Consider the following 27,294-nt stretch of genomic DNA (forward strand, 5'->3'; position numbering starts at 1 on the left):
GAATATGCAAATCAATCAATGTGATAAATCATATTAACAAATTGAGGAGAAAAACCATATGATCCTCTCAATACATGCAGAAAAAGCTTTTGACAAAATTCAACACCCATTTATGATAAATACTCTCCAGAAATCAGGCATAGAGCAAACTTACCTCAACATAATAAAGGCCATATATGACAAACCCACAGCCAACATTATTCTCAATGGTGAAAAACTAAAACCATTTCCTCTAAGATCAAGAACAAGACAAGGTTATCCACTCTCATGACTATTATTCAACATAGTTTTGGAAGTTTTAGCCACATCAGAGAAGAAAAAGAAATAAAAGGAATCCAAATCAGAAAAGAAGAAGTAAAGCTGTCACTGTTTGCAGATGACACGATACTATACATAGAGAATCCTGAAGATGCTACCAGAAAACTACTAGAGCTAATCAATGATTTGGTAAAGTAGTAGGATACAAAATTAATGCACAGAAACCTCTTGCATTCCTATACACTAATGATGAAAAATCTGAAAGAGAAATTAAGGAAACACTCCTATTTACCATTGCAACAAAAAGAATAAAATACATAGGAATAAACCTACCTAAGGAGACAAAAGACCTGTATGCAGAAAAGTATAAGACACTGATGAAGAAATTAAAGATGATACAAACAGATGGAGAGATATACCATGTCCTTGGAATGGAAGAATCATTATTGTGAAAATGACTCTACTACCCAAAGCAAACTACAGTTTCAATGCAATCCCTATCAAACTACCACTGGCATTTTTCACAAAACTAGAACAAAAATTTTCTCAATTTGTATGGAAACACAAAAGACCCCAAATAGCCAAAGCAATCTTGAGAACGAAAAACGGAGCTGGAGGAATCAGGCTCCCTGACTTCAGACTATACTACAAAGCTACAGTAATGAAGACAGTATGGTACTGGCACAAAATAAGAAATCATGATCAATGGAACAGGATAGAAAGCCCAGAGATAAACCCACACACATATGTCAACTTCTCTTTGATTAAGGAGGAAAGAATATACAATGGAGAAAAGACAGCCTCTTCAATAAGTGGTGCTGGGAAAACCGGACAGCTACACGGAAAAGAATGAAATTAGAACACTCCCTAACACCATACACAAAAATAAACTCAAAATGGATTAAAGACCTAAATGTAAGGCCAGACACTATCAAACTCTTAGAGGAAAACATAGGCAGAACGCTCTATGACATAAATCACAGCAAGATGCTTTTTGACCCACCCTCTAGAGAAATAGAAATTAAAAAAAAAATAAACAAATGGGACCTAATGAAACTTCAAAGCTGTTGCACAGCAAAGGAAACCATAAACAAGATGAAAAGACAGCCCTCAGAATGGGAGAACATACTTGCAAACGAAGCAACTGACAGAGGATTAATCTCCAAAATTTACAAGGAGCTCATGCAGCTCAATAACAAAAAAACAAACAACCCAATCAAAAAATGGGCAGAAGACCTAAATAGACATTTCTCCAAAGAAGATATACAGACTGCCAACAAACACATGAAAGAATGCTCAACATCATTAATCATTAGAGAAATGCAAATCAAAACTACAATGAGGTATCACCTCTCACCAGTCAGAATGCCATCATCAAAAAATCTAGAAACAATAAATGCTGGAGAGGGTGTGGAGAAAAGGGAACCCTCTTGCACTGTTGGTGGGAATGTAAATTGATACAGCCACTATGGAGAACAGTATGGAGGTTCCTCAAAAAACTAAAAATAGGGCTTCCCTGGTGGCGCAGTGGTTGAGAGTCTGCCCGCCGATGCAGGGGACACGGGTTCATGCCCCGGTCCAGGAAGATCCCATATGCCGCGGAGTGGCTGGGCCCGTGAGCCATGGCCGCTGAGCCTGCGCGTCCGGAGCCTGTGCTCCACAACAGGAGAGGCCACAACAGTGAGAGGCCCGCGTACCGGAAAAAAAAAAAAAGACCTACAAATAGAACTACCATACGACCCAGCAATCACACTACTGGGAATATACCCTGAGAAAACCATAATTCAAAGAGTCATGTACAACAATGTTCACTGCAGCACTATTTACAATAGCCCGGACATGGAAGCAACCTAAGTGTCCATCGACAGATGAATGGATAAAGATGATGTGGCACATATATACAATGGAATATTACTCAGCCATAAAAAGGAATGAAATTGAGTTATTTGTAGGGAGGTGGATGGACCTAGAGTCTGTCATACAGAGTGAAGTAAGTCAGAATGAGGAAAACAAATACCATATGCTAACACATATATATGCAATGCAAAAAAAAAAAAAAGGTTCTGAAGAACCTAGCGCAGGACAGGAATAAAGACGCAGATGTAGAGAATGTACTTGACACAGGGAGGGGGAAGGGTAAACTGGGATGAAGTGAGAGAGTGCCATGGACACATATACACTACCAAATGTAAAACAGATAACTAGTGGGAAGCAGCCTCACAGCACAGGGAGATCAGCTCAGTGCTCTGTGACCACCTGGAGGGGTGGGATAGGGAGGGTGGGAGGGAGACACAAGAGGGAGGGGATATGGGGATATATGTACATGTATAGCTGATTCACTTTGTTATACAGCAGCAACTCAGACAACAATGTAAAGCAATTATACTGCAATAAGGATGTTAAAAAGAAAACAGTGATAGAGATAAAGGAAAATAGGGAGAAAAGTTAAAGGACTTTAGTACTGAAGACCTTACCTATTATTAACATGGCTGCACATGGATGTTCTATGTAGATCTGCTTCCTAAAGCAAGGGGAATCTAGATATGTATATACATTTCTGGTGGTACAATTTATACTGAAAATAATTTTCTAGAAGAGAAAAAATCTATAATGATCAGGAAAAAAATGATTCTCATACAAAATATATTACATAATGTAATTAAATGTACAGTTCACACTTATTGTCTGAATGTAAATGTGGTTAGTCCTTAAACCAGCAGCATCAACATCACCTAGGAACTCGTTACAGATTAGTACACCCATCCCAGATCTCCTAACTGGCCCTACAATCCATGTTTTAACAAGAATGAACGTGATGAGATTCTGATCTAAACAATACTGCGGAGTGAGAAGGAATTACAGTATACAAAAGCTACAACTTGGGCAGGCTATAGAGATACAGGAAGAAGTAAGGATAAACACCGAGGCTGACTGCAGTCTGCACTCTAGATCTTAGAAGAAAATCTCAAACTTTTTTTTTTTTTTTTTGAGGGTTATGGGTTACCTCATCTAATAAGCTAATTCAGCAGGGCCTGAGTGTGGAGGAGAATCTGGGTAGAATCTCTGTCTAGAAGGCAGGTATTTACTTGTCTGGAGCTTCCCCCAAGGTCCCTCAGGAATGGGAAGCCCAGAAGGAGAAGGAACAAGCCTGGAGGCGGCAGAACAGGAGCAGAATCCCTGCTCCTCCACTTAAAGGACTGAAAAACCACAGATAGGATCGCTGAACCTGAAGAAGCCAGCATTCGAAAGTACCAGAGGGCTACTTCCTTAATTCTCCTGCCCTTACAACACATACCTGTCAGCTTCTGCTCATTTCTTAAGACACTCAGACGGTCTAAGGGGCACCTATCTCACTTGTCATTTTCATTCTACTTCAGTGAGAAAGACAATGAAAGAAAGGGAAATAAACATCCTCAAGATGGAAGTAGAAGTACCAAGTGCCAACCCCTAAAATGAGTAGACGTGACACCATAGACACTTCCTCCACGTACTCCCTACGCCTCTGAAACCATTCTTCTATCTGCCAGGTGGACGACAGCAAGTGATAGTGATTCAGTAACTACAGCGCATCTTAAATAACGAGTTATCACAACAATAATAAGAGCAACAACTACCACCACTAGTTATTGCCATTGCGCTCATTTATGGAAACCCTCGGAGGTAAGCACTGCTGTCCTCATTTTAACGAGGCTGACTCCCTCCCTTGTCCGAAAGAGTCTTATGAAGGCCAGGACTAAAAGCCAGGACCATTTGGCTGAAAAGGCCCATGTTTTTCCACTTTGCTACTTTGCCGCAGCCCCTGGAAAGTTGGTATAAAAAAATTCCGTAAACAAACTATGAAATAGGTAGCTTGTCTCCAGTGCCACTGCTTCTTCAGAAGCTCGTGCTCACTCCATCCTCTCTGTCAAAATCTGCACTCAGGAATAGATCTGACAAACTCATTGACAGTAGCAATTTAACTGTTTGGCTTGGAATGAGATTATTTGTGAAGAATATCATTCTAAAAACTGGTGCCAAAGCAATTTAATTATGAGAACTATCATTTGTAGAAAATGATCAGTTAAAAATATTTCCTTTGACATCGCCAGCGTTTGAATTAATATCTAAACAAACAATTCTGCAGGGCATCTTAAAGCTTAAACACTTAACAGCAGAGGGAGGAAGGTGTTTAAAAATCATGTCAGACTCTGCAATTTCAATTATATTCGGGTCTCCTAATGTATCAGGAAACCCTTTTAAGCCTATGATGCTTACAGAAGCAACTGATAAGCTATTTAAAACTACAGTGCTTCTTAGAAAATTACCACTATCAGTGAACTAAACAGTAACTTATTGATGTTTGCAACAGTGCCTGATTTACTTCTTGGATAGATTCACTTAGCCAGGTAATCTGGTTTCTTACTACAATAAAGACAAAAATATACAATCAACCTACAAAACCTTTGCAAGAAATATCTGCAACAACATTTACATTACTGAGTTCCCACAGGGAATCTATTATTTATGCCCAACTATCATGTTGTGGTGAATATTTAAGCTAAGAATCAGTAATTGGAATTAAATCATTCATCTCTTCCAAATATTAGAGTTCTCAATTTTCCGATTCCTGCACAGCTACCAATATAGCACAGTAGTACTGCATGGATGAAGACATCCTAAAAAATTATTTGTGAGTGATGGTATCCAACATAAGGAACTTACTATAAAAGATATATATTTTGATTAAATGATACTTATTTAAAAGGGGACATTTTAATCAATATGATACAATGGTTATAATTTTATCTCTAGCTTTATATTTCAAGAGATAACTTATATGCAACATACTATTAAAATGGCCTTAATTTTCCACATCTGCCGTGCAACCCTGGATCAAACTGTTAGCCCCAAGGACTCTGGTCCCATAACTCAGCTTAGACATCCATTCACTCTTGGGGAGCCAGCTTTCCATTTCCATATGTAATAATAAGTAATGGCTTCTAGGTGACTCAATGAAAACTAAATAAAAAAGCCACTGTCTCGCTTCTTGGTTTTATTCTTCTTCTCATGACCTGATCTTCTCACAAGTGGGTTAATCTAATGAATCCATTGCACAATGTCCCTTTTTTGCCCCCAAACCTTTCTCTGTGAGGGAGTTCAGGCAAACTACAAAATGACAAACAGTGAGTATCTCATGACACTGTCCTTGGCCTCTTGCTCTTTCTTATCTGTTTATCTCTTATCTGTATCTTTCCCCAGGACTGTGTTTCCCTAAATTAAGAATGTCTCTACAAATGGTGAAATGAAAATGCCTTTCATACTCCTAGCCTGGCCATAAAGCACCTCTGAGGTCCACCAAATGAGTGCCATACCACCCCAAATCATCTTTGACACAGCAACAGCTGGCCTGACTTGCATTACTAGCCCTGTTCACATGTATGTTTGGAACACAGTAGAGACCATTTAGCTCACCAGTTGGGTAATGTATGATGATCTCCTTTTCTCAATATCAGTATCATTAAGTGGCTATTCTAATTTATTAAAATAACTTAACCTGGAAAGTTTGGTTACTTAATGGCTGCAATGGCATCTGGACATAACTTGGAATAAACAAATAATGGTTATAATATTAACAACACTGTTGTACTAGTTCAATCACCTATTTTTTGGCAACTATTTCTCTTTGATGCAATTCATTTAAACATTCATTGAGTGGCTACCATTTTCCAGGCACTCAGGGTACAGAGGTTACCCACCTTGGTGTCCACCCTTTATGGCATCCACACCCTAGCTAGGGAGAAAGCCGTGTGAAAAACCAATAATTAAGGTACAATCCATTAGGTGCAATTACGGTTCAGGGCTATAGAAGCTGAAAAGTGGCTGAGGTCAACTGCTTGACAGGGCTAGACCACTTCCCACCAATGGGAAATCATCTAAAAATTATCACCTGAAACGTGAATTTTAATCATCAAAAGACTCCCTAAGTAAATGTACTATTCTTTGGTAGTATTATTGTTATTACCCCCTAATCAAACCACTAAAAGCTACAGTCACCCTCTATAAGATGTTATTATTTCATTTACATTTAATACTTGAAGGACCTAATCAAATAGGGATCTATTTACAGACCTCCTTCCTGACCTAAGTAAAGCTTTTTATTTTTTTAATTTGTTTCCATGTTCTCTACCACCCTGTAAAGATAGAGATAAGCCACTATATGAATATAATCCAACCTAAACCTCTTCCCCTTAAGGACATTTTAAGGCCTCCTACTGTAGGCAGCCCGGTAGTAAATAGTATGATAAGTTAGGCGCATGCGTTTAGAAATGATTCTATTATCAAGGCAGACAATTTCTTCACTCTACACCAATGCAACATTTTGTAATCAAAAGCATTTGGGTTCTGCCTGATTTCTATCATTACGTCTGTAAAGCACAAGGAAGAGTCCAAATGGTGTAATGTGACTCTCATATTAAGTCCTCACAATCTCTGAGATAGCAAATAAAGATCAGCAAAATTGTCTCTGCATAGTTTTGTATACACTCTAAATGTGTAAATGAGTAAAATGAGTGACAAGAGATGCAGACAGCTTGACAAAATATCTAACTAATAGCAAAACAATCCACTTGGCTTTGTTTAATAGCAAAACAATTCATTTGGCTGTGCCACAAACTCTGGCCTGGACGAGACACTCAAATTCTTTTCATCTCCTGTGTGACAAACGAATTTTTGTATTTTGAGGAGGAAAAATAGAGCTGAACTAGATGCTCTCTAGAGTTTCTTTGGGCTCAAACATTATGAAAGCTCCTGGAAAATGTCTTTTAGACATTTTCTCTATCTTTTCATCCCAGGTTGTGAAATGAAATCCCACTGTCAAATCATTTCCAGACATCTGGAAAATTTAATCCATTGCCAGTGTAAGATACCAAGGCAGTTAACAATTAAGCTGTTATTAGTGAATCATATGTTCTAGGAGGCCACTTGCTGGGCTCTATTATTTTAGTGTCACAACCATGACCTGTAAGTAATACCGGCATTTGAGAAACTCATTAACTTTCAGAAACCTGAGGTACAGTTTACTGTATCAGACAAATCTACTAGAGAAATCGCAATAGGAACACACGTGTTCCTACACATATAAAGCCTCACTCGTGTGAGGACTATATGAAAGGATAAGACACATCATTCTTCAAAATACTCCCTATTGAAGAACTTTGTAAATGGCACACTGAAGTGAAAAAGGCCCTTCACACTTACAACCTAACAGATTTTCCATGATAATAATATACTTATCTGGTCCACATACGTAACACATGCACATGCCAGATGTGTATGTATCTGAGTGTGACACCTAACTGTCACAGCTAAAGCAATAATTGTAAATAAAGAGCACGTTTTCAAAAGAATCATTACAAAAAGCCCAAAGAGGAAAAAAGAACACAAAGTAGGTCAAGCCAGCGTCAAACTAGAAATCATGGCAAATCAGAAAACATTTTGGGTAATAACCTTATATGAGGCTCCAAAAACCACATAAAAGATGCCTTTAAAGTAAAACAAGGTAGAGTAGCCCCCCCTTTATCCACAGAGTATATGTTCCAAACCTCCAGTGAGTGCTTGAAATCTTGAATAGTACTGAACCCTATACATACCTTTACTTTCCTATACATCCATACCTACGATGAAGTTTAACTTATAAATTAGGCACAGTAGGAGATTAACAACAATAACTAATATAAAATAGATCATAATATACTGTAATAGAAATTATGTGAATGTGGTTTCTCTCTCTCTCAATATCTTATTGTGCTCTACTCACCCTTCTTGTGATGACACGAGATGATAAAATGCCTATGTGATCAGATGAAGTGAGGTGAATGACGCAGGCATGATAAAATGCCTACGTGATCAGATGAAGTGAGGTGAATGACGCAGGCACCGTGACACAGAGTTAGGCTACTGTTGACCTTCTGATGATACATCAGAAGGAGGATCATCTGCTCCAAGCGATGCTGGATCATGGAGCCATTACGATGGCAATGGCTGGATGTCAGGAGCAGACCATGTGGATGGCTGGGTATTCTGGGCGGGACAGAGCTAGGCTATGTGAGATTTCATCAAGCTACTCAAAATTATGTGCAATTTAAAACTTATGAACTGCTTATTTATGGAATTTTAATATTTTCAGACCGTGGGTGACCGAGGATGACTGAAGCTGCAGATAAGGGGGGACTACCACAGTGAAACTGACAGGCGTAAGGACCCATGCTACTCGACTAAGCATACAATAGTACTCTGTACTTATATAGTTCAAGCCGCTACAACTCAAGAAAAAGGTACAGGGATGGAAGAAACAAAAAGGCAACCAGAAGATTCCTTATCATTGGTTCCTTCTTCAACCTGAAGAAGGGAGATAGCATTCGAACAAAAACCCAAAGGAGCAAGCAGAAGGGCAGTACCCTGTTTGGGAAAAGATGAAGATTTGAGGGAGTACGGCTGATGTGCCTGACATTACGAACGACTCAGTTAAAGCAGAGACAGACTTGCTTCCAGGTCTCTTGGAAGCTGCTTCTGAAGTTTGATTTTAGTTACCTTTAGGAAAGGGATAAAACATCACACAGTGACTCTGGCAGAGACTATGTGGGATTCGAAGTGGGCTTAAGTAAATTCACAAATGGCTGAGACATGCTGAGACTAACCCCTATCCTTCACAGCTGGTGTCAGAGAGAAGGCCTGAGCTCACTCTCACAGCCTCTACCAGCGGCATCTAGGGCTTATGGGCCAAAGATCTGGCAAGTTCTATTTCTCCATGTTACATGAAATATATCAAAGTATTATTTATTAAATATGCTTCTAATGGAGGTGTTAAAGAAGTCTACAGGCTGTATATTCCAATCACCTTATGTCCCCACGAGAAAATTCTGCCTAGTGATTGTGCTTACCTGATAACTATAGGAGAAAAACTAGATTTACTCTTCATCAAGGCCCTGGCAGATTTTTTCTTAAATGTAGTGACCAGAGTTAGGGATGAACAATTTAACAGTTGTCGTGAGTGGCTACTTTAAGAATTTTAAGAGTAGAAATGGTTGCAATAGCAAAAATCATAGAACAGGCCCTACACTTCTGGTAAATGCCATTAGATGTTGCGATTAAATCCAGCGTCAACCTGAGGTTAGAAAATCCCCTACAACAACTGATATGCAATACGGCTCCTGCCAGTTTGAGATACCTAATAAAAAAACAAACTAGGATGGAGAACAGAACACAAGGGTATGTGCTGACAGCTCAGCCAGCAAAAAGAGTTCAGGTTTGACTCAGAGTAGAAGGGTTTTGTTAAGACATAATTAATTCCATCTTTGAAATGAAATCACAATGGGGCATGATTTCTTTAAACAGTTACATTTGCTTACTAACTTAAAATTAGTTAGCTTCCTAGGCGAATGGAAGTTACTACCTCATTTTCAATGTTGGACATAAACTTTCTAGTGGTCAGGACTGCTGAAAGAAGAACCACTATTCACGTCATCCTACTTATTTGAGTTCACGGGACCTAACCTAGATGCAGACAACTGTGTTTGTGCTTTCTGGGGGAGATAGAAGGATCTCTGTGTTTAATTAAAAGCAAAATCACTCACACTCATTAAAACGAACTATCTAACTACATTCTCTGTTATACTACAGTGATAACTTAATCAAAAATCTACTTTCCAGTCTACTGACCATATGGCAGAGTGGCCTCTCGGGATTACCGAAATGCTCCTCTGACGTAGGAATGCGTTCCAGGGGAGTGAGGCACCCACAGATAAAGGGACCTTGGTAGGCTCTGTGTCTTAACCACTTTTTAGAATAGCATTTGTTACCCGACAATGCCCAGCTCTATCTCTTCAAAACTCAAAGCTGACAAACTGACATTTATATTTAGAAAAGATTCCCAAGGAGCTCAGCAAACCTTACTTCTGGTAGTGGGCTGGCTGGTTTGGTGAGGATCCCTCCTACATAAACAACATTAGGCAGAGTGGGTCTCGGAAACTCCAGTGCTACATCTGTACACAGCATCCACAGGCTGGACCCATGGACCAAGTCATACATGGACTTCTCTGGCAGCAGGTTGTACTTCTGCATTATCCTCTCATATTTGGGAAGAACCAGAAAGCTGACCCCTAATCTGGAAATGAGGTAAACGCCGGTGTTTTTCATCCTTTGCAGCAGGTTCATGTGGTCTGTGAGGAGTGAGTTAAACTCCGGGACGTAAGCTAATGGGGCAGGAGCGCCCACTTCGGCAGGATACCAAAGGCCAGTTGAAAATACAGCATATTTAACCCCTAAAAGATGAGCTATCACAAATCCACACATGTCATTAGGGTCCACCAGCAGCAGGTCAAACTTTTCCTTTTTTAGACCCTGAATCAGGGCACGGTTGCCAACCATCATATCACAGTTCTTGGTATAGTGATCCAGTATGTCAAACAGTTCGATTGCTGTCAATCTCCCAGAGAAAATATTCCTCATTTTGGACTGCAGGAAAGCATCCGAGGTGGTACTGTTAAAGATCCCTGGGTAGCGCTGGAGGCTGTAATGATTAGATGGCGTGATGTCTCTACCTTCAGAGAGGAGGAACACTGTGTGGTGCCCACTCTCGTGCAAGGCAGAGGCTAGTGTCTTGAAAATGTACATATGGCTTTCGAACATAATTGGCGGCACGATGATGATTTTGGCGGCCTTCGCTATCCCAACAGCACTCCACAGGAGCATGAAATACGGAGTGTAAGACTTCATAGCTGAAATGACAACCAGAAAACTACTGAAACCAGAATGCAACCCTTATCATTCAAAACAACCACAAAGACACTTTTTCAAAGTATTTGATGATCCAGTACTTTGCCTAAGGATCACTTTTAAAAATTATCCCAATGTTTGTTCTAGTTGCCTCTTTATTTTTGAAAGGTATTTTTCAAAGTATAGAATTGACAGCAAAACTGGCATAGACTGAAATATATTTAAAATGTATCAGTTTTGGAACACACAATTGCATCAATAATGGAGAACTAATTTTTTTTTAAATTTGAAACGAAACCTATAAGATTGAATGACAAAAGATCTCTCTTCTTTGAATAATAGCTATGAGGTATCTATGAAACATCTGTTTATCTTTTAATTGAACATCAATGTTAATCCCAGGAATTAGAGCCAAGACTTATTATTTCCAGGTATATCAGCATGTATGTCTCTTTTTAAAGCTTTTTATCACAGCAGTAACCTTCCCAGTTATGACTAAAGCATATCAAAAAAAGATTATGTTTTAGAAAATAATTATTTCAAGTAGTAATTCTATAGAAAATACACTTTTCCACAGGAAAAAAATGACCTTGAATGTGACTTTCTCCTTTATCTAAATACCCTTAAGCATTCTGGCAGACTCTGTTTATGTAATTTATATCAATTTGCTGATTCATTTCAGGACATTATCTAGAAGAGAAACTTTTAATAGAAAAGTTCAAGAAAGTTAACTGCATCTCAGTAAATGTTTGTGAAAGAAGTGACTGATGAGTGACTATGTCCTTGACTACACTTCCTGTGTTGTACCTGTAACTCAGGTGCAAAAGGCAAGTCAGATGATGGCTGTATCCTTGATGGCTAATGCTTCTTCTATGCTTTTGTGTTAATGGAGTATATACAATAGTTAGATTCATCCTCTATCATTTTTTAGAAATAATACCTATGGGGGCCATAGAGTATGCAAACTCCCCCTACCTATCCAAAATATTTTTTTCTTAGACTCTAAATTAGCCTCCAAATAGGGAAAGATATGAACAATAGTCACCCATGAGAATTGGACACTTTTACTTCAAGGAACAACTCAAAATACATTTATATGCAATCACCAAATCAATATCTATTTTTACTCATTATCATATATTAATCATCCTACTTGTACAAATTCCCACCACATAAATGCAGTTTAAACAACTATACCTTCTCAACATTCAAACACTGCAAGCAACCTAAAAAAAAAAAAAGAAGAAATCAATAGCAGGCAATGATAGATTCTTCCAATACCAAGATTAAACTATAAATATTTCCAGGTGCTTTTTCCCCTCTCTCATTACAAGGAAATTTTCAAACCATTTCTAAATGATACTACATCATTAAGAGTAAACAGAAGTAATATGCTTTATAAACATATAAAAGTCTATGCTAAATGTTGCCTGAATTAACGTGAGGGCTTTAAAAAATAAATTTGGAGAAAACACTGTTTATGTAGCAATAAAGTAAGTTTATTCTATAATTACAAGGTCACTGAAGGAAGAAAATTAAGCAACCAATCTTGGAGAAAACTTTCCAGGTCTTTATTCTCCTGTGTTGTCTCTCCAATGTGTCTCTCTGGTGTAGCCTCCTTCCCATGCCAAGGAGGAAAAATTAGGAATTTTAAGTAGACATGTTATTAGTTTTAGGAGTGAGATTTATGTAGAAACAGCTATTACAGCAGAACTGTCCACTGCTGTGATTAATAGTGCCTGTTACTACATGCATGTCCAAGAAGACACACAGGATGATGGACCAATGGTAGGCAACTGCTCTGCTGACTGTGTTTTGCATTTAGCTGAGCAGACTCAGTTCCTTCAGCTGCAGTTAAAACTATTACTTTATCATAAATCACTAAGAAACAAAACAAAAAAATAATAGTAGGGAAACAAATCCTTTTACCATGTTTCTTATTTTTTTCCCTTTTTTATTTTATTTTAGTACCTACTGCAAAGTAAAAAGAAATTGCACAAAATGACGATTTAATGCACAATTGCTTACATTCTAGAACAGCACTATCTAATAGAATGATCTGTGATGATGAAAATATTCTATCTCCTTACTGTCCAATATGGTAGCCTCTAGGGAGCAGCTAAAATATGATTAGTGTGACTGAGGAACTGACCTTAAATTACTACTAGTGGCTACTGTACCAAAATAAGGTTAGAAAAAGGACATAGATTCTGTACATAAAAATTCTAAAAGTAACTATTCAGAAATACCAATATTCATGTGATAAAATATCTTCTAAAAATAATGTCTACTAGGCCTGCATATGTCTTCATGAAAAAAGACATCACCAACAAAGAAGCATCATTTGCACAAGCGTGTTATTCGCTGTTCAAATACAAAGTTCATTATGAAGGATTACAACAGCACTTTAACCTCAGAACTATCTCTTTCATGGATAACAGAATGACTAACGCAACTACCAACAAACGGTGAGATACTTGCTAGTCCAGAAGTATCAGAATGTGTCTATTGATAAGCTGGACTTCATTAATATTAAAATTTCTCCTCTGAGAAAGATAAGGTCAAGAGAATGAGAAGATAAGCAATAGACTGGGAGAAATATTTGCAAAAGACATATTTGATAAAAGGACTGTTATCCAAGATACGTAAGGAAGGAACTCTTAAAACTCAACAATAAGAAAACAAGCAACCTGACTTAAAAAGGGGCCAAAGACCTCAATAGACACCTCACCAAAGAAAACACATATGGCAAATAAACGTAAGAGAAGATGTTCCATATCATATGTCATTAGGAAAATGCAAATTAAAACATAATGGGAAACCACTACACATCTATTAAAATGGTCAAAATCCACTGACAACACCAAATACTGGAGAGGATGTGGAACAACAGGAACTTTCATACATTGCTGGTGGGGATGCAACACAGTCTTTGGAAGACAAATTGGCGGTTTCTTACAAAACTAAACATACTCTTACCATACGATCCAGCAATTGTGCTCCTTGGTATTTACACAAAGGAGATGAAAACAGATGTCTGCACAAAAACCTACACAGGAACGTTTATAACAGCTTTATTTACAATTGCCAGAACTTGGGAGTAACCAAGTACACCACCTTAGGTTAAGTGAATAAATAAACTGTGGTTCACCTATATAATGGAATATTACTCAACACTAAAAAGAAATAAGCTACCAAGCCATGGAAAGGCAGGGAGGAAATTAAAATGTATATTTATTAAATGAAAGAAGCCAATCTGAAAAGCCTACATACTGTATGATTCCAATTACATAAGCTTCTGGCAAAGGCAAATCTCTGTGGAGATTTAGGCAATCTCTAAAGAGATTGGTGGTTGCCAAGGGCTGCAAGGAAGGGAGGGATGAACACGTGGAGGCACAGAGGATTTTTAGAGTAGTGAAACTGTTCTGTGAGATGTTACAATGGTGGATACATGTCATTATACATTTACCCAAACCCACAGACTACACAACACCAACAATGAACCCTGTAAAGTATGGACTTCGGGAGATAACGATGTGGCAACATTCACTGATCAAAACAAATGTACCTGTGGTGCAAGATGTTGATAGCGGAGGGAGGTGTGCATGTGCAGGGGGAGGGAGGATATGGAAACTCTATGTATTTTCTGCTCAATTTTGCTGTGAACTTAGAACTGCTCTAAAAAGTAAAGTTTACTAGTTTAAGAAAAAATTTTAAAGCAACCTGAAATAAAATAATGAAAAGAAAATAAACTAGATGATAAAAAAAAGGATGTGGATGTATTAAATGCACTATAAACAAAATTAAATGAAACATGATATCCTAGAAAAACAGCCTGCAATATACATAATAGACATTTAACTTCTATAAGCATTTTCATGAAGCCATTATTTAGGGCAGGAGAAGACTGTTACTAATTGCAAACATTTCGAGATATGTTAGATTCCCAACAACTGGAGACTGGTTAAATAAATTGTCGTTCATGCATACAATGCAGCCCCGAAACAACCCTGTGAAAGAACATTTAATGGCATGGAAAGATATTCAAGATTAGGTTACTAAACATGCTTATAGCATGTAGCACTCTGTAAAAGATATATACGTATATATACATAGGAATGCTAAACACCAAAGGGCAGTGGTTTTTTTCTGGATAGTATGAATTGTAAGGGATTGTAATTTAACTTTTTCTACGTTGGACACGTGTTACTCTTTTCTTAATAAAAATAATGATAAGTATTTTTTTAAATAATATGTGATGAAAAAAGATCTCATTCACAGTAACAATAAAGTATATAAAATACCTTTAAAATTAATTTAAAAGGATATATGTATTTTGGCTATACTAAGTATGGCAAGTCTTTCCCTGAAGATATACATGGAAATAATACTAAGTGTATAGAAATACTATAATGGAATACGATATTCTAAAAAAGCTAATCCTTCCCATATTATAAATGGACTGAATAAATTCCTCTCAAAATTCCACTGGATGGCTTTGTTTTGTTAAGAATTTGTCCAAACTATAGCCATGTTTCTTGGTTAGAATAGGCAAGAAGAGAGAATACACTTTTGAAAAAGAAACAGTAATGACTTGGGACAGAAAGGTAAACATTAAAATACATTTTGTAATTAAAACACTCTATGTATATGTGTGGCGCATATATACAATGGAATACTAGTCAGCCATAAAAAAGAATGAAATAATGCCATTTGCAGAAACACAGATGCAACTAGAGATCATCACACTAAGTGAAGTAAATCAAAAAGAGAAAGACAAATACCATATGATATCACTTATATGTGGAATCTAAAATACGACACAAATGAACCTATTTACAAAACAGAAACAAATTCACAGACATAGAGAACAGACTTGCAGCTACCAAGGAGGAGGGGGAGTGGGGGAAGGATGGAGTGGGAGGGTGGAGTTAGCAGATGCGAGCTATTATATATGGAATGCATAAACAAGAAGGTCCTACTGTATAGCACAGAGAACTATATTCAATATTCTGAGATAAATCATAATGGAAAAGAATATGAAAAAGGATGTGCATATATATATATAGAAAGAGAGAAAGAGAGAACTAAATCACTTTGCTGTACAGCAGAAATTAACACATTGTATATCAACTATACTTCAATTAAAAAAACAAAATAAAAACACTACGGAAGTAGCCCAAGAATCCTGAGTCAAATCAATGGATCACAGTAGGCAGCCTGTAAGAATTTCCTGATATGAACATAATATGAGATGAAGGAAGTACAAGTAAACGAAGAAAGAACAACTCACTCAATATGAAATGTGAAAAACTGGCTTTATATTTGCAAAACAAAATCACTACATTTTTTACCTTAGAGTTTCCCCAAAGTAAATCAGACAGAATAATGTCAAATTTTTTTTTTCTAATAAAGCCGTTAAGAGTGTTGAGCTTTAAATGATCTCTGGAAAGTGAAAGATAATTCTGAGCATAAAGCAAAGGAAAAAAATCACTATTATTCGATTCTATTACATAATCATTCAATATTTTTAGAATGTTTAAAACATCTAGTGCAAAGGTTTCCAGTCCAGGACGGCTGACCGAACCCAAGTGTTTCTACTCCTTTCCTCCCAAAGCTCCTTTGGAGTTAAGTAAAGAATATAAAAGGGAATAAATACCTAATACCTCTGAGAATTGACATGAGCAGGTGAGGTATGGGCAAAACTACAGTCATCAGCGGAATGGAGTTGTGACACCGTTTGTGTCAAAAATTTGACAAATAGCTTGTTGAGAGAAAAGAATGCAGGAAGTCATGGCCCAGAACACACAGAGGGAAAGCCTGCAGCAAGGATGAAAACTGCTTCCAGAATGGCTGAGAGCTTGAGAGGACACTGGAAGAGCAAGCGCAGGGGGGGAAGAGCAAGAAATGAAGGGGAGGCGCTCTCTCAAGAGGGACTGAACGCGCTTCCCATCCATCATATCTCCCCTTCACTCCCGAAGAGGCAAAGCAGGGGCTGCTGCATTTACCCCCAGAAGTAAAAATGAAGATCCGTTCTCTAGAAAAAGTGGATAACCTGCCTAACGAGCAGTGAGAGCTGATAACTCGGGCTAAAACCCTCCTAATGTTGGCGTATGGGAGGTGGCAGATGGCTCCTCACCCGTGCACCCTACAGGTGGCACTGGGCACGTCACCCCTCCACACGCAGTCCGAACTCAACCTCCCAGTTAGTCCAAGGAGCTTAAAACTTGCTGAATGACTGAACAAATGAACAAACGAGATTTCTTCTTTCATGAAATCAGCAAGGATGTGATTTTTAGTGATAAGGCTCAGTCCTTGCCAAGGCTATAGCAGTCTTACGCAGTTGGTGAAAATGTAAATCGGCACGAGTGTTCTGAAAAACAACTGGCACATTATTTTACATTTATGAAGCTATCCCGAATCAGAATTACCAACATGTATGTACGAAGACATTCCCTGCATTCACTTCCGACAGCAAACAGGCAGAAACTCCTAAGAATCCAGCAGTAAAGGATTGATCAAAGTATGGTATATCTTACAATGGAAAACCATAGAACCATCAAAAACCATGATTTGTAAAACAGTTTTACTGTGAGAAAATGCCTATAACATAATAAGGAAGCAAGAAAACAAAATTTTACATACATATACTCGATATATGCATACATAAAATGATTATAATGACAACAAAGTAAATATCAAACAGTTATCAATAGTAAATTTCGATTGTCAGATTGAGTGATATTGTTTTAGTTTCCTATTTATATATTTCCAGATCTCTGAAGTTTTCTACCAAAAATATATAATATTTATGACACATTCCTTCAACTTACACGCCCCTTGAGCATGCCTTACACTCACTCTCCCTTTGGAGTCGAGTGTCGGAAAACATCAGTCTCTGCTTGCTGGGCCCTACTTACGCTCCAAATGATTACAGCCTGCCATTGGCTGCTCCGCAACTCGGCCTGCACACTCATTGCCGAGGGCACTAAATATCTCCTAACTTTCACACAAATGCCCTTTTTTTCCCGGCACTTATCTGATTGGACTTCTCTCCCACCCTAAATACTACTGATCCTCTACCTGCTCCAAATTCTCTCTTGGCTTCTGAGATGCTACTGCTCCTTGACGGTACCTCACTGCCAGAAAACTGAAGAAAATCCACAATGCAAAGACTCTAAACAAATTTCATTTTGCACATCAGTCCGCCCTTTCTTCTTTACATAAAAATTATTCCTAGGCCTGCATTCAAGACAAGAAACCATGCCAAGTTTAGTAAGTGTGCCCACCCCTCACCATATGGAAGCCATTCAACATTGAAGAGTGAATTAATTGGGGCAAAACAACACGGATATCGGGGTGTACCTAAATGTTGCATGTGCAAAACACTCATTTGCAAAAGTTATCCCTCCAAGGCCCCCCAGAATTGTTGTAAACCCTTAAGAGCACCAGAAACAAATCAGATTAGCTATATATTGTTCCTGCTCCTAAGCAACAATGGTTCACATACGCTAACATTTAACACAGGAACACCCCAACATACCACTGAGATTTTTAAAGATGAGAAATAGACTTCATGAATCCATATTGCTCCCATTTTCGCAAACACCAGAGCCTAACACCATACTAGACCTCTGGCAACCTTACTATTTCCATCTACTTATTTTTTTAAAAAAAGTGGGGGCATCACCTTTGGCCACCATTTGAAAGAATCATTTCTCTGTTTTTTTCTATTTGAAGTTGGATCGTTAATAACTCTGAATTGAGCATACATGAGGATGAACTATATAGGAAGAAAAAATGACAAGCACATAAACCAAAGGAAAGAACTTAGGTTTTGACAGCCTACCATCCCAGCAGCTCAGCGATTCACAGTCTATCATTTTAAACAAGAAGTAATCAAAGTGTTTTCACATTAAAGGAAAAACAAGAGCTAATGGGAAATTTAAGATCATGTCTGTACGTGGTGAATTGGGCTATTTAGAAAAATGAAGTGAGTGACTTGGCCCTCAAAGCGGATTATGTAGTCTAGCAAGCTGAACAATGGAATTTCTTTGTGCTTTTAAGTTTCCTTGGCATTTAGTATTATGTGGACTGCAATAAGAGAAAATGTATCAGTCACAACTGCCACCACAGGTTGACCTTGGTACTATATGAAATATTGTTGAGTAATTTCATCTCTCTTCAAAGCACCTTCTACAAGTAAAGCCTTGGAAAATGCCATCTAGTAAAATAAAAATAAATCCAGCAAAGTAAAAACTAATTGGGCACCATTACTAGTATTTTTAAATAAATGTAAATTTTATTTTAAAAATCTATTTTTCTCAGCACAATTTAAGCTCCGAAAGGGTAGAAACTGTAGTAAAAGTTGATGACTGTTTTATTCCCATTGCCTAACCACATAGTGCTCAATAAAGATTTACTGAATGAATGACTGCGATTGTGATTCTGAACCAGGATACGTAGCTGGACCCCAGGCACCTCCACTAATGGCCTCATTTTTGTCCTTTAATTTTAAATGAATGAATTTATAATTATATCTATTGCTTTACTTCTGAATAAAATTCTAAATCAAAAGCTTTGGTTGGCTTGAGGCATTGGAGTTAGTTACACATCTCAATCATGGAGAAAATTTCTGGGGTAATGGATAATGCAGTTGGAGAAAGTTATCAAGTGAAAGCACAGATTCATTACAGCTTTTCCTTAAGTCTACGGGTCTTTTTTCATCTTATTTGTTAACTTCCTACACATTCACAGCAATGTTGTGAATGGCCAAGAAAATTACCACTTATTAAATAACAATAGAATATGAAAGGAAACTGGAATTCGTTGGATGCCATGTATGGGCATGTAAGAGACAGCTGTGGCATATATTTTCCTTCTCTTTTCTAGTAATGGAATCCTCTACTTTAGCTTGGCTCATAGCCAAAAAGACTAAGGACATTTGCCAACCTCTCTAGGGGCTAGTTTTAGCCACAATGAGTAAGTTCTAGTAAATGGGCATGGGATGGAAGCATAGTGATATGTGCAATTCTAATTTATACACCTAGAGATTTCCCTTTTCACCTTCCTGCTGGCTGGAATGAGGACGTAATAATGATTAACATCCTGGACCACGAGACAGAAGTACAAACCAGGAAAGGTGTAACAACAAAGACACCTGACACTGTGGAACCAGAGTATCAGCTCTGCCTGCTTCTGCCCATTGTAACCATCATCTGCGAGACAACTCAACTACCTTCTTAGAGTCATTGTTATTTTGACAGTTTCCAGCACTAGGGTGATCAACCATCCTAGAACTGACAGCATTTCCAGGATGCAGAGTTTCAGCACTAAATCTGGGAACGTCTTGGGCAAACCAGAAGGAGCTGGTCACCCCATAGCTTGAAATCTATATCCTAACATAAAACTACCAATAAACAGCAGCTTGTAAAAAGAGCTGTACAATGTACCTTCCCTGCGTCACAGACTTTATGAGTATTATCTCATTTTATACTGAGATAAAGACAAAAATAGTTGTTCCCATTTATAGATGAGAATATGATTGAGAGTAAGACTGAGATAAGAAATTATCTAGTATATTGCAGAGCTTCATATCCATTTTTAATCCACTTTCATCCCACCATGCAAAGAGAGGAAGAAAACAAAGCTGAAAAAACATATTGTAACTGTGGTCAAACTGGGGGAAAACTCAGCTTTATTGCTAGAGTTGTTAAACGGCCCAGGTTTCAACATTCATCTTTCATAAGTAAACAATATCTTGTGTTCTGAAGTTAATTATGACCATCTATTTGCAATTAAACTATGAAAGCAAGGAGTCCCCTAAAATCACACTGTGAAGTGGGAACACCTTGACTTGGGGTGGGTGATGGGGAGAGATAATTCAGGAAATTAAGGCCACCTGCTGTCGGCTAATGATTCCCACCAAAAAAAAAAAGCTGTGGTCTGGCACCTTTAATTAATCAAGAGGGCAATCTGGGTAAAAACCCTACATTCGGTTGGCTATTGGCAGTTAATAAAAAGAGAGAACAGATTTTCAAAATTTGCCACTTTATTAAATTAATGGTTTTGATTCATTCAGAAAAATTCAAGACGTTTATTTGTTTGGAAGTGCACAGCTTAAGAGAAATGCAAACTACTGAAGGAAATAAACCATTAGCAATAAAGTTCAAAAAATTCATTTCCGCACTTGGTCCTCTGATGAGTGCCAAGGGGTACAGGAAAAGCCTCCTTTTGAAGGAGAAGTTGTAGGGAATGTTTTTGTTGTCATTTACTGTTGCTGTTGCTGTTGTAACACTCCAGGTTAGCTGTACTTACCACTTGTCTACACTGCCAGTATCTGCAATTACCTCTTCCCAGACATCTATAGTACAGGCAGTGAAGCTGTAATGAGAAACTCGATTCTATTCGCTTAACAGTGATAGCTGGCCCAGGCCCACTTGGGATCCTTCTCTGAAATCATCAGGTGGGAAGGTAAGATAAAAAACAAGAAAATAAGAGAGAAAAGAAAAATAGGATCATATGGATACCAACCGACATTGCACTCAGTACTCAGTAAATTATATGTATCCAATTAATGCTCAATGATGGCGATTAAATTTAACTATATTAAACACAAATTTAATCGCCTAATGAAACGATTCTGAAATGTTCACATCCAAAAGAAACACCCACGGTGCTAACTAAAAATGCAGATTCCAGGGTCTTTTCAACACACAGGCTATTATGAAGTCTGGGGACAAATCCCCAAACCTGCAATTGTAAGAAGCAGCTGGAGATCTTGATGCAATTCAACCACCAGATTGAGAGACAGGGATCTCATACTTAATCCTTATGTGCAATAAGAGAAATACAAGTGATGCAGTGGACGTGTGGATCTGAAATTTAAAGACCTGATAAAGCTCAACTGTCCTGGGGCTTCAGAAAATGACAATGCCCAACCACAGATCCCGAGGAACCCAAAATAAACAAATAAACACTCCCCAAGTATTTTTAAATGTCCTGTGACAAAGTGCCTGCAATCTCTCAGGAGCGTGTGAATACAGTTTTAGTAATTTATAAAGACATGTGGTACCTTTCAATTTTCATTCAGTTTAATATCACATATTCTACTTTACCATTATCACTAAATTATACAAATTATAAGAGAATTTGAAATATTAGTGTATTAGTAAAGTATTAGCAATGTCCCTTTGGATAATTTAAATCAATGTCAACGTGTATTTAAAATTTTGGTGTTTTGGATCTGTGTCATATTTAGGTAACCTAAGACTGTCTTTTCAGGTAGCTCACATCTCAAGTTGTTTATATTATGATAATAAAATCATTTTAAGTGACCCTATCATGAAGTCCCTATAATTAAAGGAAAAAAATAAATATATATATGGCATGCATCTATGGACGCCCAAATCCACAGCCTTTGTAATTTAGGCCAAGTTATTAAATTTCTCTGCACCTAATTCGCTTCACCTGCCAGGTGAAGATATTAAATTAGATGGTCTGGAACATCGCTTACAATTCTAAAGCTTACTGAAAAATGGGATTAAGAATAAGTTTAATGAGACTGATATGATTTGGCTCACAAAAGTAGTTAAGACCAGATCAATGGATGCTGAGGAAAAAAAATGAAGAAAAATGAAATTCACCCTGATTTTAAACTTTATGTTCTAGAGAATCTTTACTGTGAAGACACATTTCATAGGGATGCTTTTAAAATGCAATTCTGATTCAGTATGTCTGGTATGGGGCCCCAAATGATTTCTTTCTGACGAGCTCTCTGGTGACACGAGACGCTGTAGGTGTGCACACCGCACTGTGAGTAAGCAAAGATTTAGAGTCAAGCCGAGAGGTAGAACGAAGAGTAATAAAACATGATCAATAATGAGGTCAACCAGTCAACAATACCAATAACCTACTGGAAAACAAATTGTTTTTCAATCACACATAAACAAAAGACAATTTGCTTAAAATAACGAAAGGACTTAATGGACTTAATATGCAATTTTTTTAAGGAACTGATATCTGGTAGGTGAGCCAATCTTCCAACAAACAGCTCCACTCCAGTGGCTCTCAACTCTGACTGCTCATTATAATCATCTGGGGAGCCCGTGAAAACTAGAGACGCCTGAAAACCTGCCGCTCCCAACCTAGATCAATTAAAAATCAGAATTTCTGGAGGTGAGGCCTACCTAGGTCTTAGAGTTTTTTGTTTTCTTTTTGATGCTCCCCAAGGGATTATGATATTGAGAACCAGTGAGCTACACTTTCACAAAGTCATAGCAAAATACACAAAAGTACACTAATCCAACCCACTTTGTTGTCTTTTAATAAATTGAGGAGCTTGTGTGTGTGTGTGTGTGTGTGTTGGCAAAACTAAGAATACTTGAATACCCCTAAACAACCAATTAGTAAATAATATACAGTATCATGAATTTAGGTTATAAAAACTAACCAGGAAAACTGTTAACCAGGAAAACATTTTGAAATTTATACTAGATTTTTCTTTTGTCCCTAAAATGATTAGAAATTTTTTCATCACATGAGAAAACTGGAACTCGTTATATTTAGTATCATAGATCAGTGGTTCTCAAACTTTAGTATGCATCAGAATCACCTGAAGAGTTTGTTATAACAGACTTTTAGGCCTGTCCTCAGTTTCTGATTCTGTAGATCTGGGAGGGGTCCAAGAATCTGCATATCTAACAAATTCCCAAGGGATGTTGATGCTGCTGGTCCAGGGACCATTTTGAGAATCACTGATAGAGAAAAAAGTTTGCAATTTTAAAAACCACAATTTTATAGATACCCATATCCACAGATACAGTGTGGATTTCTTTTTCTGCACCTCCTTAAGACCAGCTTGGTACCAGTTATCTCCATGCTTCTGCATCATGTGATCAACATTCAGCAAACAATAAGGAAATTCTTTGTTTTGATTCTGATCTCATCCTTAAACAAATGAGAAAATTTTCATAAATCGTACAACTGAGTTTGTATGAGGCTTTAGGTTCTCATAGGTATATGCTTTCTTAAAAAAAAACTGATGTTTGATTAATGTTTTAAAATGTTTCATTAGGACTTTTTATAACTCTTTCATTGGGATTTAATTAGCAGAATACCACAATGAATGTGGAGGAAATGCAGATCAAATTATCTTCTCCCACAATGGGACAAAATCACATGTGTGGGAAACAGCTTTTCAATACACCATTTCTTAGAGAATCTTAAGGCTTCGAAAATGTACTAGGATCACAAAAGATCATGGGATTGTTTCTCTTATTATTAATAATATCCTTTGTTTAATATCACTAGTTTAAGCGAATTTTTAACATTATCTACATTAACATTATAAGAGTCACAAAATACATCCCCATGTGATAACTTAAACATGTTTTGGGACCCAAAATGTCTGGCCAAATATAACCAAAAAACAAACTTAAAATAATTCTGGATATTTCCCTATTCAGTTCCTTGCAAGTCCTGTAGAGTGAACAAATAGCAAACTTCCCCACTGCTGTCTCATAAAATGCTAGTCAAATCACAAAGAGAAGGTTGTTATGGAGGATCAGATAAAACAGCAACCTTATATTGTTCTCCAGAAGAGGAAGATTTTGGTAGGCTGAGAATGCATTTCTCTGATACTCCCTTACAAACAAGTAAAAATGTAGTTTTGTGGCTTCTAAGCATCTAGGATTAGACTTGATAGTCAACACAATGAGGCAAGTCTAAGGAAGTATTTTGTATATCACTGCCATTGTTAACAGTCTTGCAAACATAATATTAATATGCTTGTTATGAAATGATGCCAACTATATGTTAAAATATGTATTTTCATATTTTATGCAATAAATCAGTCCCAATTTAAAAGCTAAAGATAACTGAGTCCAAGCCCTCTCATTTGTAGAGAAAGGGACAAGGTCTCCAGCGGGTGGTTGCCAAGCATCATTTGGCTAGTTCATAGTTACTCATTGGCAGAGTCGGAACTAGCACTCAGGTTTCCTGGGTCCTAATCCAGTATCTCTTATCTATACCACATAAAGACTCTCCAAAGTTGCCACCGCCACATGCCAGATAACAGGCTTTTTCTTGAATTCTGGGATCCACAAAGCAAATCAGCAGTCTTTGAAAAGGCTTACTAATGACCTTCTTACACTTTTATACATAAAAACCTTTCAATTTTATACTAAATTTGAAAAGTCACCATGTATTTTGGCTCTATGGCAGAAGACTTCTATCATATAATAGGCTGCCTGTGAACGAATGGTTGGATTAATTCTTTCATTTTTTTTTTTTTGGCTGTGTTGGGTCTTTGTTGCTGCACACAGGCTTTCTCTAGTTGTGGCGAGTGGGGGCTACTCTTTGTTGCGGTGTGCGGGCTTCTCATTGCAGTGGCTTCTCTCGTTGCGGAGCATGTGCTCTAGGCTCGCGGGCTTCAGTAGTTGTGGCACATGGGCTCAGTAGTTGTGGCCTGCAGGCTCTAGAGCACAGTCTCAGTAGTTGTGGCTCACGGGCTCTAGAGAGCAGGCTCAGTAGTTATAGTGCACGGGCTTAGATACTCCGTGGCATGTGGGATCTTCCCGGATCAGGGATCCAACCCACGTCCCCTGCATTGGCAGGCGGATTCTTAACCGCTGTGCCACCAGGGAAGTCCCTGGATTAATCCTTATATGTTACAGATGCTCACTAGACAAACCTCCAGGAATTCAACATGTCTGGTTCAAAGTGTCTCCCCTTCCATGCCTTGTGAGCAGAGTAGGAATAAGAGTAGTACTGCATTTATGTAGTATCAAAATGATAAGCTAAATTACTTTTACTGGTAAAAATAATGATGAGAAAGCATAAAGCAGTTGGGCTCGTATAGAGGCTGGACAACTACTATACAGGACGATCTGAATAAAATGACTAGATCCTACTCTACTGATGGGCAGACTCTACCACCCTCCCCCAGCCCCCCAAACACACCTCTACCCACATTCCTACTGACAATTTGCAAGCCATTCACTGGGATTTCTCTTCTGAACTCCCCACCAAAGGCAAGGACATTATCTCCAGAAAGGCAGACAAATGAAACAGTGAGAGAGCAAAAAGAGGGAGCAGGACAGCCAGAGGCTCTTGTTTCTGCATATTTAGCATTGTTTAGAAATGTGAACAAAAAGTATACTCTAAAGCATATGCTAGTCAAAATAACAATCACCTCTCAGTGCTCTCAAGAATTATTTAAAACTGGCAAATAAGAGTCAGGCATCACTTCTTATTAATAATATTCTTTCCTAACCCATTGATTTCCTTTCTTTGAAGAGATTTCTTGAAATCTATTCTTATTCCTATTCCTACTCCTACTGCCCTGCCCAGAAGAGATGGAAGAGGAGACATTCTGAACCAGAGAACTTTGGTAAGAGGGAAAAGAACTCAGCCTGTGCTTCTGGCTAATCGCTATAAAACGTCTTAACTGGGGGGTGGGGGGAGAAGGGAGCATTTAAATGCTTCTGAAGTCACAGCTTCCTAATATGTGTAATCATTCTCTTTTCCAACTACTATTCCTTGACATCAGCCATATTTATATTCAAATATAAATCCAAATTAAAAACTAAATAGGGCTTCCCTGGTGGCGCAGTGGTTGAGAGTCCGCCTGCCGATGCAGAGGACATGGGTTCGTGCCCCGGTCCGGGAGGATCCCACATGCCGTGGAGCGGCTAGGCCCGTAAGCCATGGCCGCTGAGCCTGTGCGTCCGGAGCCTGTGCTCCGCAACAGGAAAGGCCACAACAGTGAGAGGCCCACGTACCACAAAAAAAAAAAAAAAAAAAAAAAAAAAAACCCGAAACTAAATAACAATTATCTCTGTCATTATTTCCTCTTATTAGCCTTTCTTAGAATTAGCTGTGAATACACTTCCATCCATTAGAAGCCCCAGGTAAATTTTAAAAGAAAAATCTACTAAACAATTATTAATTTTATAATGATGAGTTCAAAGAACTATATATAACCTTTCTACAGACCAACTTTTTTCTTCTGTTTTAACTAAATGATACAGCAGTTTATACAGAACATTTCATTTAAAAACAAAGGAAGGGTGAGAGGGGTAAGATGGCGGAAGAGTCAGACGCGCAGATCACCTTCCTCCCCACAGATACACCAGAAATACATCTACACGTGGAACCACTCCTACAGAACACCTACTGAACGCTGGCAGAAGACCTCAGACCTCCCAAAAGGCAAGAAACTCCCCACGTACCTGGGTAGGGCAAAAGAAAAAAGAATAAACAGAGACAAAAGAATAGGGACGG

General features: G+C 38.0%; 1 protein-coding gene across 5 annotated transcripts in view; it reads right to left on the reverse strand.

The window, feature by feature from the left end:
• The window catches only part of UGT8 (UDP glycosyltransferase 8), a 94,092-nt gene that overhangs the window by 50,462 nt on the left and 16,336 nt on the right, over positions 1–27,294 (reverse strand). For 3 of the 5 annotated variants that reach the window (XM_067735213.1, XM_067735210.1, XM_067735211.1), the window contains 2 exons: positions 12,208–12,236; positions 10,189–11,012 (listed from right to left, as the gene is read on the reverse strand). In XM_067735213.1, the coding sequence (XP_067591314.1) occupies positions 10,189–11,010 (822 nt within the window). In that variant the 5' untranslated portion in view covers positions 11,011–11,012; positions 12,208–12,236. Of the gene's footprint in view, positions 1–10,188; positions 11,013–12,207; positions 12,237–21,327; positions 21,349–27,294 lie in introns of those variants that run through there. The other 2 variants (XM_067735214.1, XM_067735215.1) reach the window with 2 other exon arrangements.

This window comes from Pseudorca crassidens, chromosome 4 (assembly GCF_039906515.1).
Source record: "Pseudorca crassidens isolate mPseCra1 chromosome 4, mPseCra1.hap1, whole genome shotgun sequence".
Lineage (NCBI taxonomy): Eukaryota > Metazoa > Chordata > Mammalia > Artiodactyla > Delphinidae > Pseudorca > Pseudorca crassidens.